Raw genomic sequence first — 14,994 nt, 5'->3', positions numbered from 1 at the left:
TCCAAGTACTGCATTTCGGACTCTTTTGTTGACCATGATGGCTACTCCATTTCTTCTAAGGGATTCCTGCCCACAGTAGTAGATATAATGGTTATCTGAGTTAGGTTGCTTATTTGAGATATTTCTAATTTCTAAATATATGCATTAATACTCTAAACTTTGAGTTTTCACTGCATAACACAAGATTTGTTGTGTGTATTAAATATTTCCATTTTTGTTGGTTTTAAGATAATTTTTTAAATTTCCCTTTAGATTTCTTTTTTGACCTAGTGGTTGTATAGACATGTGTTCTTTTATTTCCACGTTTATAAATCTTTTCACTTTGTTCTTGTTGATTGATAGCACTAGTGGTAAAGAACCTGCCTGTCAGTGCAGAAGACATAAGAGACAAGAGTTCAGTCCTTGGGTCGGGAAGATCCCCTGAGGAGGGCCTGGCAACCCACTCCAGTATTCTTGCCTGGAGAATCCCAAGAACAGAGGAGCCTGGTGGGCTACAGTCCATAGGGTCACAAAGAGTCAGACATGAGTGAAATGACTTAGCACAAGCACACAAGCATAAGTCATCAGAAAAGATAGTTGGTATGGTTTCATTCTTCTTAAATTTGCTAAGATTTGTTTTGTGATCAGTATGATCAATCTTGGAGAATGTTTCATGTGTACTCGAGAAGAATAAGTATTCTGCTACTGTTGGATGTAGTGTTCTGTATATATCTGTTATTTCATTTGTTCTAAAGTGTGGTTCCAACATTTCCTTGTTGATTTTCTGTTTGGACAGTCTTTCCATTGCTGATAGTGTGGTATTGAAGTTTCCTACTGTTATATTATTGTTGCTGATTTCTCCCTTAAGATCTATCAGTATTTGCTTAATATGTTTCAGTGTTTGGGTGTTGAGAATGTGTATGTTACGATTGTTATGTCTTCTTAATGTATTGACTACTTTATCATTGACCTTTGTTTTTGTTACCTTTTTTGGCTTGAGGTTTATTTTATCTGATACAAGTAAAATTATGCCACTTTCTTCTGGTTTCTGTTTGCTTAAAATACCATATTCCATCCTTTCACTTTGATCTTGTATGTCTTTTGAGCTGAAATAAGTAAAAACTGGGATGATGCTCTCTGCACCTTGAATAGTGCTGTGTAATTTTACACAGCTGTCTCAGTTTCTGTTTGCTAAACAATGATTCCCAAAGCCAGTGTTTCTCATCACATCTTTTAGCTGTCTTTTGCTCCCAATTTAAATGACTGTCCATGTACTCTTCATGCAGCATTTATATATAAATCATTGTGAAAAACAGTAAGTGAAATAATAGGCTAAATATCTTACTAAATTGTTGATAAATCTGTGTTCCATTTCATTGTATATTTATGAACACGAAGCCCAGTCTAATTTGTGTGTCTTGTTTGGTACCACAAAAAATGTCATTTTGACACTGTGTGCAGTATTTTACTGTTGAATCATTTTTTAAGTACTTTTTTCTATGTATTTATATACATATCATAGGATCTATCAAGAAACCTTGAGCTAAGTACTAACAGTTTCCAGCGACAGTTGCTTGCCGAAAGGAAAAGGGCATGTGAGGCTCGTGATGAAAATAAACTCCTTCAAAAAGAGCTACAAGGACTGAAAGACAAATTAAAGGTAAGCATTTTATTTTAAATTGCATCGTTTCTCCCTATGATATATATTAGATGAAAACTCCATATTTTAACATTGTTATCATTTATATTTGGAACTTTGATTTTGACACTTATAAAGAAAATATTTATTAATATAATCACTGTAACTAAAAATGAGACATTAGATTCACTAATGTAGATAGAAATGCAACAACTGAAAAAAGTTATAGAATCCTGGAAGGAAAATTATGGGTCTAGAGTCTTTCTGTGTTGCATGGTTGAATAATCCAATGTTTTTCCTCATATAACCCCATGATTGATTATTTTTAAAGTTGTTTCAAATAATGCCCATTCTTTTCATAGTTTTTAGAGGAAACATTCAAATTATTTAATTTTGTTGAAATAGATGTTCTTAATTCTACCCAGAGGTCACTGATGGGTTGACATATTGTGCAACTTAAAGCATTTATGCATTATCTTTCATAGAATTTTCATTTTGATAATCAAATTTTCAGAGAGAGAAAGTCTTAGCTGCAAAATGGTGAAAAACACTTGTGTTTTAAAAAAAAAAGGTCTAATTTTTAACTCATCTTTAATTTGGAACTCAAATTTGAGAGATGCTAATTAAATTCTTTGTCTCTGAGGCTAGGCCTGGAAGTCAGTTGAAGACAATAGGAGTGGGTAGAAAAAGACTTTTGCCTTATTCTGATTTTCTTGACTGCTAGTGTGTATTGGATTTTTAATGGAGAATCATTGGTCTACCCTAACCTAAATGCCCTAACAGCATTCCTTTCTATAGTTGGTAGTTGCAAAGGGAAGCTGGACTTAAGTGTATTCCAATTTGATGAGGAAAATACCAGTGGACAAGATGAGGATTTTTATTTTAAAGTGAAACTCTATACATTCTTAATTATATTGGGTTTGTTTTTAGGAAAAGGAGAGAGAACTGGACATAAAAAACAGATATTCTAATCGTCTGCCAAAGATTTCTCCAAAGAAAGAAAAAGAATTTACATCAACAATAAATGGTATAGTAGTTGTTATTGTTGAAAGACATATTGCAGTTTTTATTATTAATAAAATAAATTAATAAATTAATTTTTAAGTAGAAGGAAGCTGAGGGGAAAGAACTTTATTGAAATAAATTTAAATTCCCTTATAGGTACTTTTCAGAAATCTTTCACTTTCTCAGCTTTTTCCCTTGAGGTCATTAAAGTTATTTTTTACATAATTAAAAATGTTTTTAATACAAGTTATTTTTTTATTTTTTATGAAAAAATATAAGCATACCCTAAATTGGAGATTATAGTATAATGAACCTTTATTTATGGATTACCTACCATTTAATAGTTATACATTTTACTAATTTTATTTCATCTAGTTTGTCTACTTTTTTCTACCTTAGAGGAAATCCCATCTGTCATTCATTTCACTCATAAATACTTTGGTGCTTTTATGCATATCCATACTTTTTTGAAAAAACAAAAGTGTAAATTTCCTTCTTCTCTGAATTCCAAAAAGTTAAAAACATAAACTTCCAAAAAGTTTAATAGAATTTATTCCTCAGAACTGTCTTCAAGTCACAAAGTGAAAGTGAAGTCGCTCAGTCATGTCCGACTCTTCACAACTCCATGGACTGCAGCCCACCAGGCCCCTCCGTCCGTGGGATTAAGTCACAAAATTGCCAGCAAATCCTAGAAATAAACAAATAGTAATAGTGAGTAGTCATGGAGCTAAAAACATGTAGTATCTCATGTAGAGCATGAACATATACCAGTTGAATTCCATATATCTTAGCACTGTACAATTAGAAAAATTCTTTTATAATTTTCATGGTAGCTGCATGCCAGAGTGATTTTACAAACCAGTGTACAAAAGGAGTACAAACTAATGAAGACTTCAAGCTGGAGGAATATCCCATAACACCACAGACAGTTATGTGTTATGAAAACAAAAGGGAAGAACCTGAACGTCTTTCTTTGGTGAGTTTAGCAATATGATTAGGTACTAAATTCCAGGTGTGGAGTATTCCTAAATACACAATATCAAGCATTTACAAATCTCAACAATGAAGTGAGTGCTATAGCTGTATAAATATGCAAATAGCCTATTATAAGGAAAAAGATAACATCTGTGCTTTTTATTAAACTCCTTTGGATTGACTGTCAGTTAACACTATCTTTCAGGTGCTTCAGAAAGGTTATACTTTCTGGACTGGAGGAAGAAGAAAAGTTTTTAAGTGTCTTAACCTTTTTATGTCTCTTACCAGATAGTCTCTAAAAATCCTTCTTGCTTTTGTGTTTAATAGCAAACTATAGTAGCTTTCAAATGATTTGTTAGAATTTGACTATTTTTTTGGCCTCCTGCATAAGAGACTTTTATAGGTTAGATGAATGTTGAACGAAGTAAGTGCAGTAGAATCTGACTTTATATCATTCAAATTAGAGTGGCATTCAGGAGCTCTGTGTTGGATCTTCATTAAAAAGGATTCATTGAGTACTGAAAGGTTCTTTTCTCTAATAGCGTTTTGTCTTTGGTGTTTACAGTTGAGATCTCCTGTGGTATAAAATAGAAAGGATGGACTAAATTGGTTCCTGTGTGTACTCTAGTTTTTTCCTTTATTTCATTTTGTTTTACAATATAAGTTATTGTATCTCTTTCTTTCTACATTTGAATATCATTGAAACTGTGTGTGTGTGTGCTAAGTCAGCGTGTTCAGCTTAGCGACCTCATGGACTGTAGCCCACTAGGCTCCTCTGTCCATGGGATTCTCCAAGCAGGAATATTGGAGTGGGTTGCCAGGCACTCCTCCGGGGGAATCCCCCCAACCCAGCGATCAAACTCGCATCTCTCATGTCTCCTGCATTGGCAGTTGGGTTCTTTACAACTAGCGCCACCTGGAAAGCCCATCTCATTGAGACTAGATTATGTTAATTTATTTTTAAAGGTAAAGCGTAGAATACCAAAGTAATTCTTAATTTTAGAAAGGTTAAAAAAAAAAAAAAAAGTTGCTTTTTTTTAAGAGTCAGCACAAGCAGCAGCAATCTGGTGTGGTGAAAGAGAGGATGTGGCCTTGGAGTTAGCACTGCTTTTTAGTTAAATTATGATTCTAATATTTTAGTGACTTGTATGACTTCTTGGAACGTCAGTTTCCTAATCTACAAAACAAGGGTGGGTTACCCTTCAGGTCTGTGGTAGTAACTAATCAGGAAGCTTATCCTGTAACTTTAAGGGGTCCCAGCAGATGGGAGCTGTTACTATTGGAAAGAGACCTAGAATACAGTGGTGCAAGCAAGATTCAAGACACTTTCTCTTGTAATAAACTGAAGGCCAGGGGATAGTCCAGGATGGGTGGACACCTTTGTTCCATGGTGGCCATTCTTTGCCTATTTTTCAGTCATAAAGAATGTACCCTCATCTGTGTGGTTGGAATTGGCTTACCATACCTGGGAGAAGGAGGAATGAGGAAGTGCAGGGCAAGCAGTTTTTGTTTAAATAAATGTGGTCAGAAGTTGCATACATATTTCCACTCACTTTCCACTGTTCCTGTCTAGCTTCAGGGGAAGGCTAGCAAATGGGACCTCCAGTTAGGGAGCTCTATGCTCTGCTGAAACTCAAGGGATTCTGTAACTAAAAGGAAGAAGGAGGAAGTGGATACTAGGGGACAGTTCTTTCTTCTGCATGTCCACTAATTATATATTCTACTTTTATTAAGAAAAATCACACACACATATGAAAGGGACCATAAGAAACAATACATTTTAAGTTTACATTTTTAATTGATTTTAAATGTTTTGAGATTTACTAATTGGAGGCCTTGGGCATAGTATAAACTTGAAAGATTGAGTGCGTCACTTGGGCCTTTAATAGCCTTTTCTTGTTAACTGAATTCATCAGATTTTGTTGTGAAATGTATGAAGTAAGGGTACTTTAGAATTTTATGTAGGATATTGGTTCTGATATGTCTTCCAAATGCCTCTTTAAAAATTTAAGAATTTTGTGTGCTTGTGAAAATCTTTCAAAGGTGGTAACTTGTGGCTTGCTGCTTTAGAAATGGAAAATTTGCTTTAATTTCTAACTTAGTTGGAATATGCTTAATGGGAGATAAATTTATGATACTTACTTTTCCCCCTTTTCTGGCATGTGAACTTGCTTTTTTTTTTTTTTAAACACATAATAGGATATGGAATCTCAAGAGAGAGATAATCTTGGAGAAGCTGGGATTCTAAACCCAACTGTGGAAAGAGAAGACAAATTTGCTAAAGGTCAAGGACTCCGTGTTGTGAAACAGAATGTTGAGAATCTGGAAAATGGTAAGAGTTTAAGCAAATGATGAGTCAACATCCCTTGGGAAAGAAAGGGTTAATATCCCCTAATATCTTCCAGCTGAACAGTGAACTGGTTATACAGAACAAGGAAAGGTTGAGACAGTGGTGGGGGGATTCTTATCAAGAGTCACAAACATCTGAATGAAGTTTTGAAGGAAAGAAAAAGAATGAAGACTTTAAGTCTTTAAGTATGTTTTTTAAACCCAGAATATCAAGTATAAAAATGAAATTTATAGTGTACTGATCATACACAAATTAGCTGAAACTGGTTTGTAAATTAAGATGAGAGTTGTTTTCTTATTTGAAAATACTGACTACTATAAAATCCCATTTTAAAAATTTGATTTCTTACAGGTTGGGAAAAAGAACTTGCTAAAAAGCCAAAGGAAAAGAAATCTTTGTTGGAGAGAGAAGGAAAGCCAGTGTTGAAAACCGGACAATACCAAGTGGAAATGTACCAAGTTCAGAAAATTGATAAACTGGAAGAAGAGAGGCTAAAGAAAGAAATGCTACCTGCTAAACTGAATGAAATCAACAGAGAACAAGACTCTCAGAATGTAAAATATCCTTCGCTGCCACCACTTCCCGACTTAAAACGAAAACTGCGTTCCCCAGAGAGAAACCCCAGAACACACATGTCCTCCGGATCCTCAGAGAGATTATTTAACGGGCATCATTTGCAAGACCTCAATCTTTCAACGACCAAAGGAGATGGTCAGAATCCAGGCCATACTCGAAGCGCAGCCTCTCCAGTTGAGCTTGTGTTTGGTAGCTATGTGCCTTCATTTGCAAAAACACCAGCAAGGTCAAATCCAGTTAGCCAAAAAAGTGACCTTTTGGGTTTCTCAGGAAATAATACAGAGAAATTTAGTAAAGACGGTACAGATTCAATTTCCAGACAAGAAAGAAAAGCCAACCTGATGGAACTGCTGTTTGGTACCAGTGGCAGCAGCAGCCTTTCCTCTAAAAACAGTGACCCAAATTCTCTGGCTGCCACTAAAGACGGTGACCCTCTAGATTTTCTCCCTGGAGATAAAAGCAGCTGGGGTAGGGAAAATAGAGATGATGATGACTCTTTGCTCAGCGAAGAAAGAAGTTTTAATCCAAGTAGACACCAATTAAGACGTGCAAACAGTAAGCCAGCGGTAAAAGTAGTTGATTCTGTAGAAGATGAAATTGAAGAAGTGCTGAGATAATTGACTAGAATGTTTTTTTCCAATTGTAATTATTAAGATATTTTAATACAGTATTTAGCTAATTCAAGAGGTAAAACCTATTTGCAAAAAGGAAGTGAGATACATCTCTATTTGCACAAAGAAAGTAAGATACATCTCTATTTTTGGTTTCATTCAAAAGAGCCTCCTTCCTTATTGGCAAACTAGCTACATGGTGTGGTATGAGCTACTTTTCACTGTATTTATATACTAAAAATTATTCCTTAATAAGGACTTTTTAATACATTAATAAAAAATATAATACATTAATAAAAATATATTAAGTCCTTATTAAGGAATAATTTTTAGTATATAATTAGAGACCTACATCTTCTAAATTGTGTTCCTGTTACTTACTAGGAACTGAATTTCTCAAAAGTGCTAAACTATATCAAATTTTTTTATAAAGAGATTTTTGGATTGATATAAATAAGCATTTACTATGTTGTAAATCATTCTAATATATGTAAACCACAATATTTTTGTAATGCAGTCCTTGATATTATCTAATGTTAATTTTTTTCATAGCTGCTAATTTTTCAGCCAAAAGTATTCTAATTTTTAGGCTGTTTTTTTATTAAAGGCTTTTTTCTTTCAGAAGTCCTTTAGTAAAGTTTTAAATTCAAGTCATTTTTTTCTACTTGATGTTTTCCAGTCTTTTTAACCAGATGTAATACGGCAGAATTGTTAAAATTAAATCTAAAGTTATAGACTTAGAAGCATTATGGAGTTAAGCATTAAAATTGGAGATTAAAATGTACAGAACAGGTTTTTCTTTATGAACAAACCTTAATGGATACATTTTTTTCTAAATGTCAAGTTAAATTTATTTGTACTCCAAACTCTTACGAATAAAAATTTAAAATACACTGTGACTCTGTTTGAATGATACTTTCCTTAGGTCACTTAGGAAATATATAGTGGAAATAAGACCTAAAGGGTTTTTATTTCCTTGTTCACCTTTTTAATTTTCCTGTTCAGTATTTTTAGTTGAAGTAGATGAATTTGCCTTAAATCAGGTTAGACAGTATGCTTAGTCTTATCAGATAGTTTTAATTAATCATTTCACCCTAAATAGCTATCATAATGGCATATATTGCTCATAATATTCAAAGGTAAGGAGGATTAAACTGAATCATAAATCCATTTCATGGCTGACTCACTGTTGTTCTGATGCTCCTCTCCACCTCATTTTCAGACATACCTCACTTCTGTCCTGGGCTGGGTGTTACTTGGGTAGAGCCCGCAAGTCTGCCTGGTGAAAAGGGGACGGGAAATTTGTATTACTGTGACAGTGTGGACTTTCTAGGATTAAAGAAGTTACCATAAATTGTCAAGAAAGGATCTGCTCTTAAAGCTTTTTTTCTTTCCGCACAATAAGTGCCCCTTTCACATTAAAGTCCCCTTTTATATCACTTGAAAGTGCTTTTTTACTTTTGTGAAGAGCATGGCATGTATTCATTCATTAACTGTTTGAGTGCCTCCTGAGGGTGCCCTGCTCAGCGTTAGGTGCCAGGAAGAGTCAGACCCTGCCCCACCCTCGGCGTGGACATGGAGCAAGGCCACCCCTGCCCTTTGTCCACTCCCTAGGTGGCCTTGGGTTCCTTAGCACTCTCTGGTCTTTTATAATACTGCTTGGGCTTCCCAGGCGGTGCTAGTGGTAAAGAATCCGCCTGCTGATGCAAGAGATAGGGATTCAATCCTTGGCTTGGGAAGATGCCCTTGAGTAGAAAGTGGCAACCCACTCCAGTATTCTTTCCTGGAGAATCCTATGGACAGAGGAGCCTGGTGGGCTACAGTCCATGGGGCCACAAAGAGTCAGACGTGCTATGAGGAGTAAATACTTGGGTTAAGGTTTGGCAGGGGGCCTGGTACCTGACAAACAGTAAACACCAACTGTCGTCCCAGCTATTTATAGAGTTTCCTTGAGGGAATAATTGGAAAAAATAGAGCAGAGATGTGTACATGATAGATGACACAATACTTTGAGTACAATATAAGCAAAAAGAGCTGCTAAACCTCTTAGGCCTGTACTTCGCACATCCCTTACTGTATTCAGCACTGACCATGCAACGTGATTGATGAGCTGCTTTCCTAATCTACAAATGCGTAGAATAGCTAAATTTTGGAAAGGTTTCCTGAAGACAGGTTTAGTGACAAAAGGAGGAGAGTTAGCTTCATAAAACAATGAAATCCAAAAAACCCAGGACGTTACAATGTGTGTCCCAGAGCTCCCTCAACATGTGTGTCCCTGGATACTGCCCTTCGCCTCTATAAGATGGGCTAATTGTAGTCTCTAGCTCATGGTACTTGCATACATTAAATGAGTTGATGCATGAAAAACACTTAGAACTATCTAATGCTCAAGTTGTTGATATTTTGGAAAGGTAATGGAGGAAAGGGGGAATGATGTGGTATTGTTGAATTCTACATGTGGCGGTTGGCATTTTTAATGTACATGCTCTATTTCATTGAATCCTCACAAAGTTTTTTTCTAAAGAAGGTACTTATTGCTCTCCTTTTATCATTGAGACTAACAGATTGCAATATGTGCTAAATCTATCACACACAGGTAATAGACTGCATTCACCAGTCTCAGTTTGCGTCCAGAGAAATAGAATATTTTAGGAAGAGTTTTGCATTAGTACTTTTTAAGTGGTAAAAGACAGATACCTAAATTTATGAACCAGGAGATTATTTTGGCTTGAATCTGGAAGGCTCAAGAAAATGTAGTTTACTCTGGAGGTTAAAAGAGGAGTGCTTACTCTGTCCACCTCTCAGCCTTGCTGGTATCATTTCCAGTTTTAATTCTACGTTTGCTAATAGTATTGGGAATTAGTAGCCTCAAGCCACAGCATCCCTTCAGCTCGCACCTGCCTCAGAAAATCTTTTCTGTAGTTTTGGCAAAGGTCTGCTTGGCTAGTTGATGTAACGTGCTCGCCTGTAGGGCTGGTGGCGGGGGAGAGGTAGACACCCTACTACATCTCTTCATGGAATGATCAGTATTGCTGTGGAATGGGGAAGGCATTTTTCTCTGATGACACTTTGGACACAAAAAACCATATTTACTGCATTGCCCAATTTGTTAAAAATTAATGGCTATTGCCTGGTGGCTCACATGGTAAAGAATCTGCCTGCAATGCGGGAGACTCAGGTTTGATCCCTGGGTTGGGAAGATCCCCTGAAGAAGGGAATATCAAGAAAATTCCATGGACAGAGGAGCCTGGTAGGCTACAGTCCACAGGGTCGCAAAGAGTTGGACACAACTAAGTAACTAACACTTTAACAGAGAAAAATATTGGAAGGTTCTTAGTGGACTAGTACTAGTTACTTACTCAACAAGCCTTATTCCTAGGAATAAGCCATTTTGGGGATAAGATCTTGCTATGAAGTTCATTTTGTTGTTGAAGGTGAGCAGTTTCAGCAATAGATGAGTCTGCAAGACATTTAAACTATGCTTTAGAGTTTATAGAAAAGGCTTAGCCATCCAGATACATATTTTCTCATACAAATACTGTATTTGTGAAATCTACATCCATAGAAAACAAAGATATTCCATCTCAATCCAGAATAGAACAAAAATTAGAAGTAAGTGGCCAGGGTAGCAGAGAAAGAACATAGGCTTTGGGGTTGGGAGTTTGTAACTTAAACTACTTACAACTTTGGTCAAATAATTTTTCTTAAGGATCCTCAGATGCAAAACAGGGCAGATCATATCTTACAAGGGTATTGTGAGGATGAATGAGACGATGTATTCTCAAGAAAAACTGCAGCATGTCAGCTGAGGGACAGCACCACCTCATCAGTATTTTACTTCTGTCTCAACACCCCAAACTTCTCTTTAACAAGAGACACTTGTTAATGTGGAACCGAAGAAAGTAAAACGTGCTGTTTTACCCTGTGATCTGCCATCTTGGAAGTGGCTCTTGTCTTTACAGACCCACATGGAGGTTACGGTCTTTGGCAGAAGGCACTTTGCTGCTTCTGGGAATCAGCAGCCCTTGGGAGGAGCAGTTTTACATACATAGTTTTGCTTCACCAACCGTTTCCATGGAGGAGGAATAGATGGGAATCAGGAGCCCACACTGTGGTCTGAAGACGGCATTGAAATGCAGGGTGAAGCCTCCTTGCCACAGAGCGAGGGTCGCCCTGAATAGCCTGGCCAAATGCAGCTGCCTTGCCTCTCTAACTGGCCTGAGTATCAGATTTCAGAATTCCTGTCCCACGTGATCTGTGATATTGATCCTGGCTAGGTATACTTTTCACCTAATCTATATAAAACAGGACATCATAGATTTCAGATATTTTTTTTTATCCTGATGGAAAGAACCCAAGAGTTACCTACCTAGGCAATCATGGATACTGAAAACTTCTGGGTATATCTGGGAGCAAATGTGTATTGGAGTCTTTTTCTTCTCTAAGAACTTCCCCCTCTAAATCTTAAATTTAGCTTCAATATTTGCTTCTAGTTTCAATGATATCTGTAATATTTACTCTCCCTAAGCACTTACAGAGGAGCTCCTTGAAGTAATCAGCACAAAGCTATTCTTTACCTAAAATATTTTCAGTAGAGAAGAAAATCTGTTCATGTTATCACCTCAAACATTATCACCAGGGTTCAGAATCAATGCTGCCTGTAACTCTGAAGTCAAACTGTGTAATAAATACACAGTCCTTGGTCCCAAGCAGGAAAGTATGGCATTTCCCTGTACAATAACCACAGTTTTCCTCCTGAAGAGCAGACTCGGCATCATTTAAATAGACATTTGCTTTATACTTGAGGCAGTAGTTCTCAAAGTGTCTCACCCCCTGACACACACCCCACGGAGCTGTCGCAGTATCCCATGAGAACTTGTTAGAAATGCAAGTTCTTGGGCTCCTCTCCAGACCTCTGAAACCAGAAATTCCCAGGGGTGAGTCCCTCTAGGGAATTTCAATGCAGTTCAAGTTTGAGAACTGTTGGTCTAAGGTCACACGAGGCGGTGAGGGTGGGGGAATGTTGCTATACAGACGGACAGGGCTGCCTGCAGGATTTGGCAGCTTTGAATCCAGCACGTAGGACTTGGGGTCACAGTGAGCAGCTTCAGGATATGGACTCACCTTTGTCCATCTCACTGCCTGCCACCTAGACTGGAAATAATCCACTTTTTTATGGCTATAACCAGATATGGTCTGTCAGCTCTCTGTGGATAGTGTATCAGAAGATTTGATCTAGTCTTCTAGTTCAAACTAGTCTTCTATCCAAAGATTTGAACTAGGAAAGCGAAATGCCTTTAAACAACCAGTGCCAAAAAGATTGGGTCACTCCTCTGTCACAGCCTGTAACCCCCAAGCTTCCAGAAAAACCTTCTAAACATCCTCCAACACTCCCTGAAGGAAAACTAATCAATGGGGTTTACATATGAATTCTTCGTGAACATGTATTTTGTCATAGAAACACATTTTTTAAATTTAATTTTTATTTCATATTCAAGTATAGTTGATCCAGGTGGTGCAATGGTAAAGAATCTGCCTGCCAATGCAGGAGACACGAATTTGATCCCTGGTCAGGAAGGTCCCCTGGAGTAGGAAATTGCAACCCACCCTAGGAAATAGCAACCCACCCTAGTATTCTTGGCCTGGACCCTTTAAAATTTACAAAGCACTTTCACAAGAGCTTCCCTGGTGGCTCAGACGGTAATGAATCTGCCTTCAATGTAGGAGACCTGGATTCCACCCCTGGGTCAGGAAAATCCCTAGAGAAGGGAATAGCTACCCACTCCATTATTCTTGCCTGGAAAATTCCATGGACAGAGGAGCCTGGTGTGCTGCAGTCTGTGGGGTTGCAGAGTTGGACATGACTGCGCAACTAACACTTTCACTTTTTTTACTTCATAGTTGATTTACAATGTTGTGTTACAGCAAAGTGACTCAGTTACACATACACTCGCTGTTTTTCAGATTCTTCTCCCATATAGGCGATTTGAGAATTTTGAATATAGCTCCCTGCTATACAGTAGGTCCTTATTATTTACTTTATATATAGTAATATGTATATGTTAATCCCAAACTCCTAATTTATTTTCCCCTTCCAAGACCCAGTCAATTTCTACAATAAATAAATTTTAAATGGTCAATTTCAAACAGTAAATAAATAGGTGTCATGGAGGAAATGTAAAGAATAGGAGACTGGTTGCCTATTCAGATCCTCATAAAATAGAAAAATGACAAACTATCTTGGAGCAAGCTACTCAAAATATGATCTGTGGGCCTGTCCTTGTTACTGACATAAGTACTGCAATCAAGGGTAAACATTTAGAAACTTCTAGGGCAAGTTTATTGGATGAATTAGGAGCCTGGGATTAGTAACAAGTTTCTTAAATTTAAAAGTTCAGCTTTCTCAAAGTTTGAGGTGAGTGCGTGTGACCTGTGTGTGTGTGTCTGTGTGTGTGTGTGTGTCTGTGTGTACTTAACGACCCAGGCAAGTAGCTTCTGTACCTGAGGTTTAAGAAATATTAAAATTATCTAAAAGAAATTAGCCTGTATACAGAGACTATGTTAAATAAAATAAAAATGAGACCTATGTATTCAGATTTCTTGAGTCCATTCCTTAGTGCTGGTGAAGGCAGATGTAAATAAACAAGAATGCCTATAGATGTCCGGAGGAAGTTTTTATTTATAGATAAAGTAGGTCATGTTTTCACAAGTGTGGATTTTGTTTGCTATACAGAGTCTCCATCTGTCTTTCTCTGGCTTCTTAAAAAAAAAAAAAACCCTACCTCATCTAGAACAGAACTGTTTCTATATAATCTGTTATAAACAGATATAGATATAAACAGATCCAGATGGGGCCAAATATCAAGCCATGTAAAATAATGGGGATGATTAGTGGGTTTGGGGACTGGTGGTTGAAGGAGGTAGTGATGATGAAATTAGCTCTATTTCCTAATGCTTGGTCAAGAGAAATGTGTTTCTCCAGGGCTTAGTCTCCTTAAAATACATCAATGCATCACCACTAGAAAACATACATGTAGGAAGTGCCTTGAAAATGTAGTGGGGTTTCAAGTTTATCTATCAAGCTATGATTATTCCCATGTAACTTTTGACCCTGGGACTAGCAAGCTCTTAGAGTAATTAATATATTGGTTCTAACATCCCTACTGTTATCATAACTTTACCAATTTCATTGCTACTCTTTTTGATAAACATGTTTCAGAGTAAAAATTTCTCTTTATAGTCAAGAAATTCTTCCCTTATGCCCTTTTACCAACAGTTCTAATTTTCAGCTGTGGGCTTAATTTCTGTTTCGGTTTATAAGTATCTTTTTGATTAACTGCATAATTTGCTGGAGACCAGCAGCATAATTAAATTGGTGTATATTGTCATCTGGGTCTTTCCTTAGCTCCTGAGGGGTTTCTGGGATGCTCTCTTAAAGGTACAATTCTCTTGACTAACTGTAAAACCCAGATTACCCAAAGTAGCATTTTTATTGATTCATAAAAATACAGGTCAGGATTACACTTAAATTTATAGCAAGATGAGTGTTATATATCTCTGGATGCTTTTAATTTTATAGAAATGTGTGTAGGTACATTTACAAAGGTTGTGTTTTTAATAATACATTCTTAATAATTTAGTAGATGAAAATTAGTCACTTTTATTTTTTTAGGGAGAATATTCCTTTGTGTTGCACAACATATGGATTTAGCACTGAAAGAATTCTGCATTTTAAATTACCATTAAGAAAGACATCTCTACTGTGTCTATAGTACTGCCAAAATCCTCTTGTGATTATTATAATTATTATTTACTAGTCTTTTCAACTCCAGAATTTCTTAAAATTGCCATCACCGTCT

The 14,994-nt window shown here is 36.6% G+C and overlaps 1 protein-coding gene and 1 long non-coding RNA gene across 14 annotated transcripts in view; one reads left to right on the top strand and one right to left on the bottom strand.

The window, feature by feature from the left end:
* The window catches only part of LCA5 (lebercilin LCA5), a 57,545-nt gene extending 49,517 nt beyond the window's left edge, over window positions 1-8,028 (top strand). For all 9 annotated transcript variants that reach the window (XM_086316910.1, XM_086316916.1, XM_086316919.1 and 6 more), the window contains 5 exons: window positions 1,502-1,639; window positions 2,549-2,645; window positions 3,457-3,599; window positions 5,798-5,930; window positions 6,300-8,028. In XM_086316910.1, coding sequence (XP_086173036.1) covers window positions 1,502-1,639; window positions 2,549-2,645; window positions 3,457-3,599; window positions 5,798-5,930; window positions 6,300-7,141 — 1,353 coding nt within the window. In that variant the 3' untranslated portion in view covers window positions 7,142-8,028. The remainder of the gene's footprint in view (window positions 1-1,501; window positions 1,640-2,548; window positions 2,646-3,456; window positions 3,600-5,797; window positions 5,931-6,299) is intronic.
* LOC147365652 (uncharacterized) overlaps window positions 2,867-14,994 on the bottom strand; it is a 229,358-nt gene continuing 217,230 nt past the window's right edge. For 2 of the 5 annotated variants that reach the window (XR_015132632.1, XR_015132629.1), the window contains exons 3-5: window positions 10,495-10,595; window positions 8,364-8,414; window positions 2,867-3,311 (exon numbers count right to left, since the gene is read on the bottom strand). This is a non-coding gene — a long non-coding RNA (uncharacterized LOC147365652). Of the gene's footprint in view, window positions 3,312-8,322; window positions 8,415-10,494; window positions 10,596-14,994 lie in introns of all 5 variants that reach the window. The other 3 variants (XR_015132630.1, XR_015132631.1, XR_015132633.1) reach the window with 3 other exon arrangements.

The sequence above is a fragment of the Bos grunniens genome, chromosome 9, assembly GCF_055505025.1.
Source record: "Bos grunniens cultivar Pamir isolate PY7600 chromosome 9, Bosgru_T2T1.0, whole genome shotgun sequence".
In the NCBI taxonomy this organism is placed as follows: Eukaryota; Metazoa; Chordata; class Mammalia; order Artiodactyla; family Bovidae; genus Bos; species Bos grunniens.
This window is presented reverse-complemented; position numbering and strand designations above follow the sequence as displayed.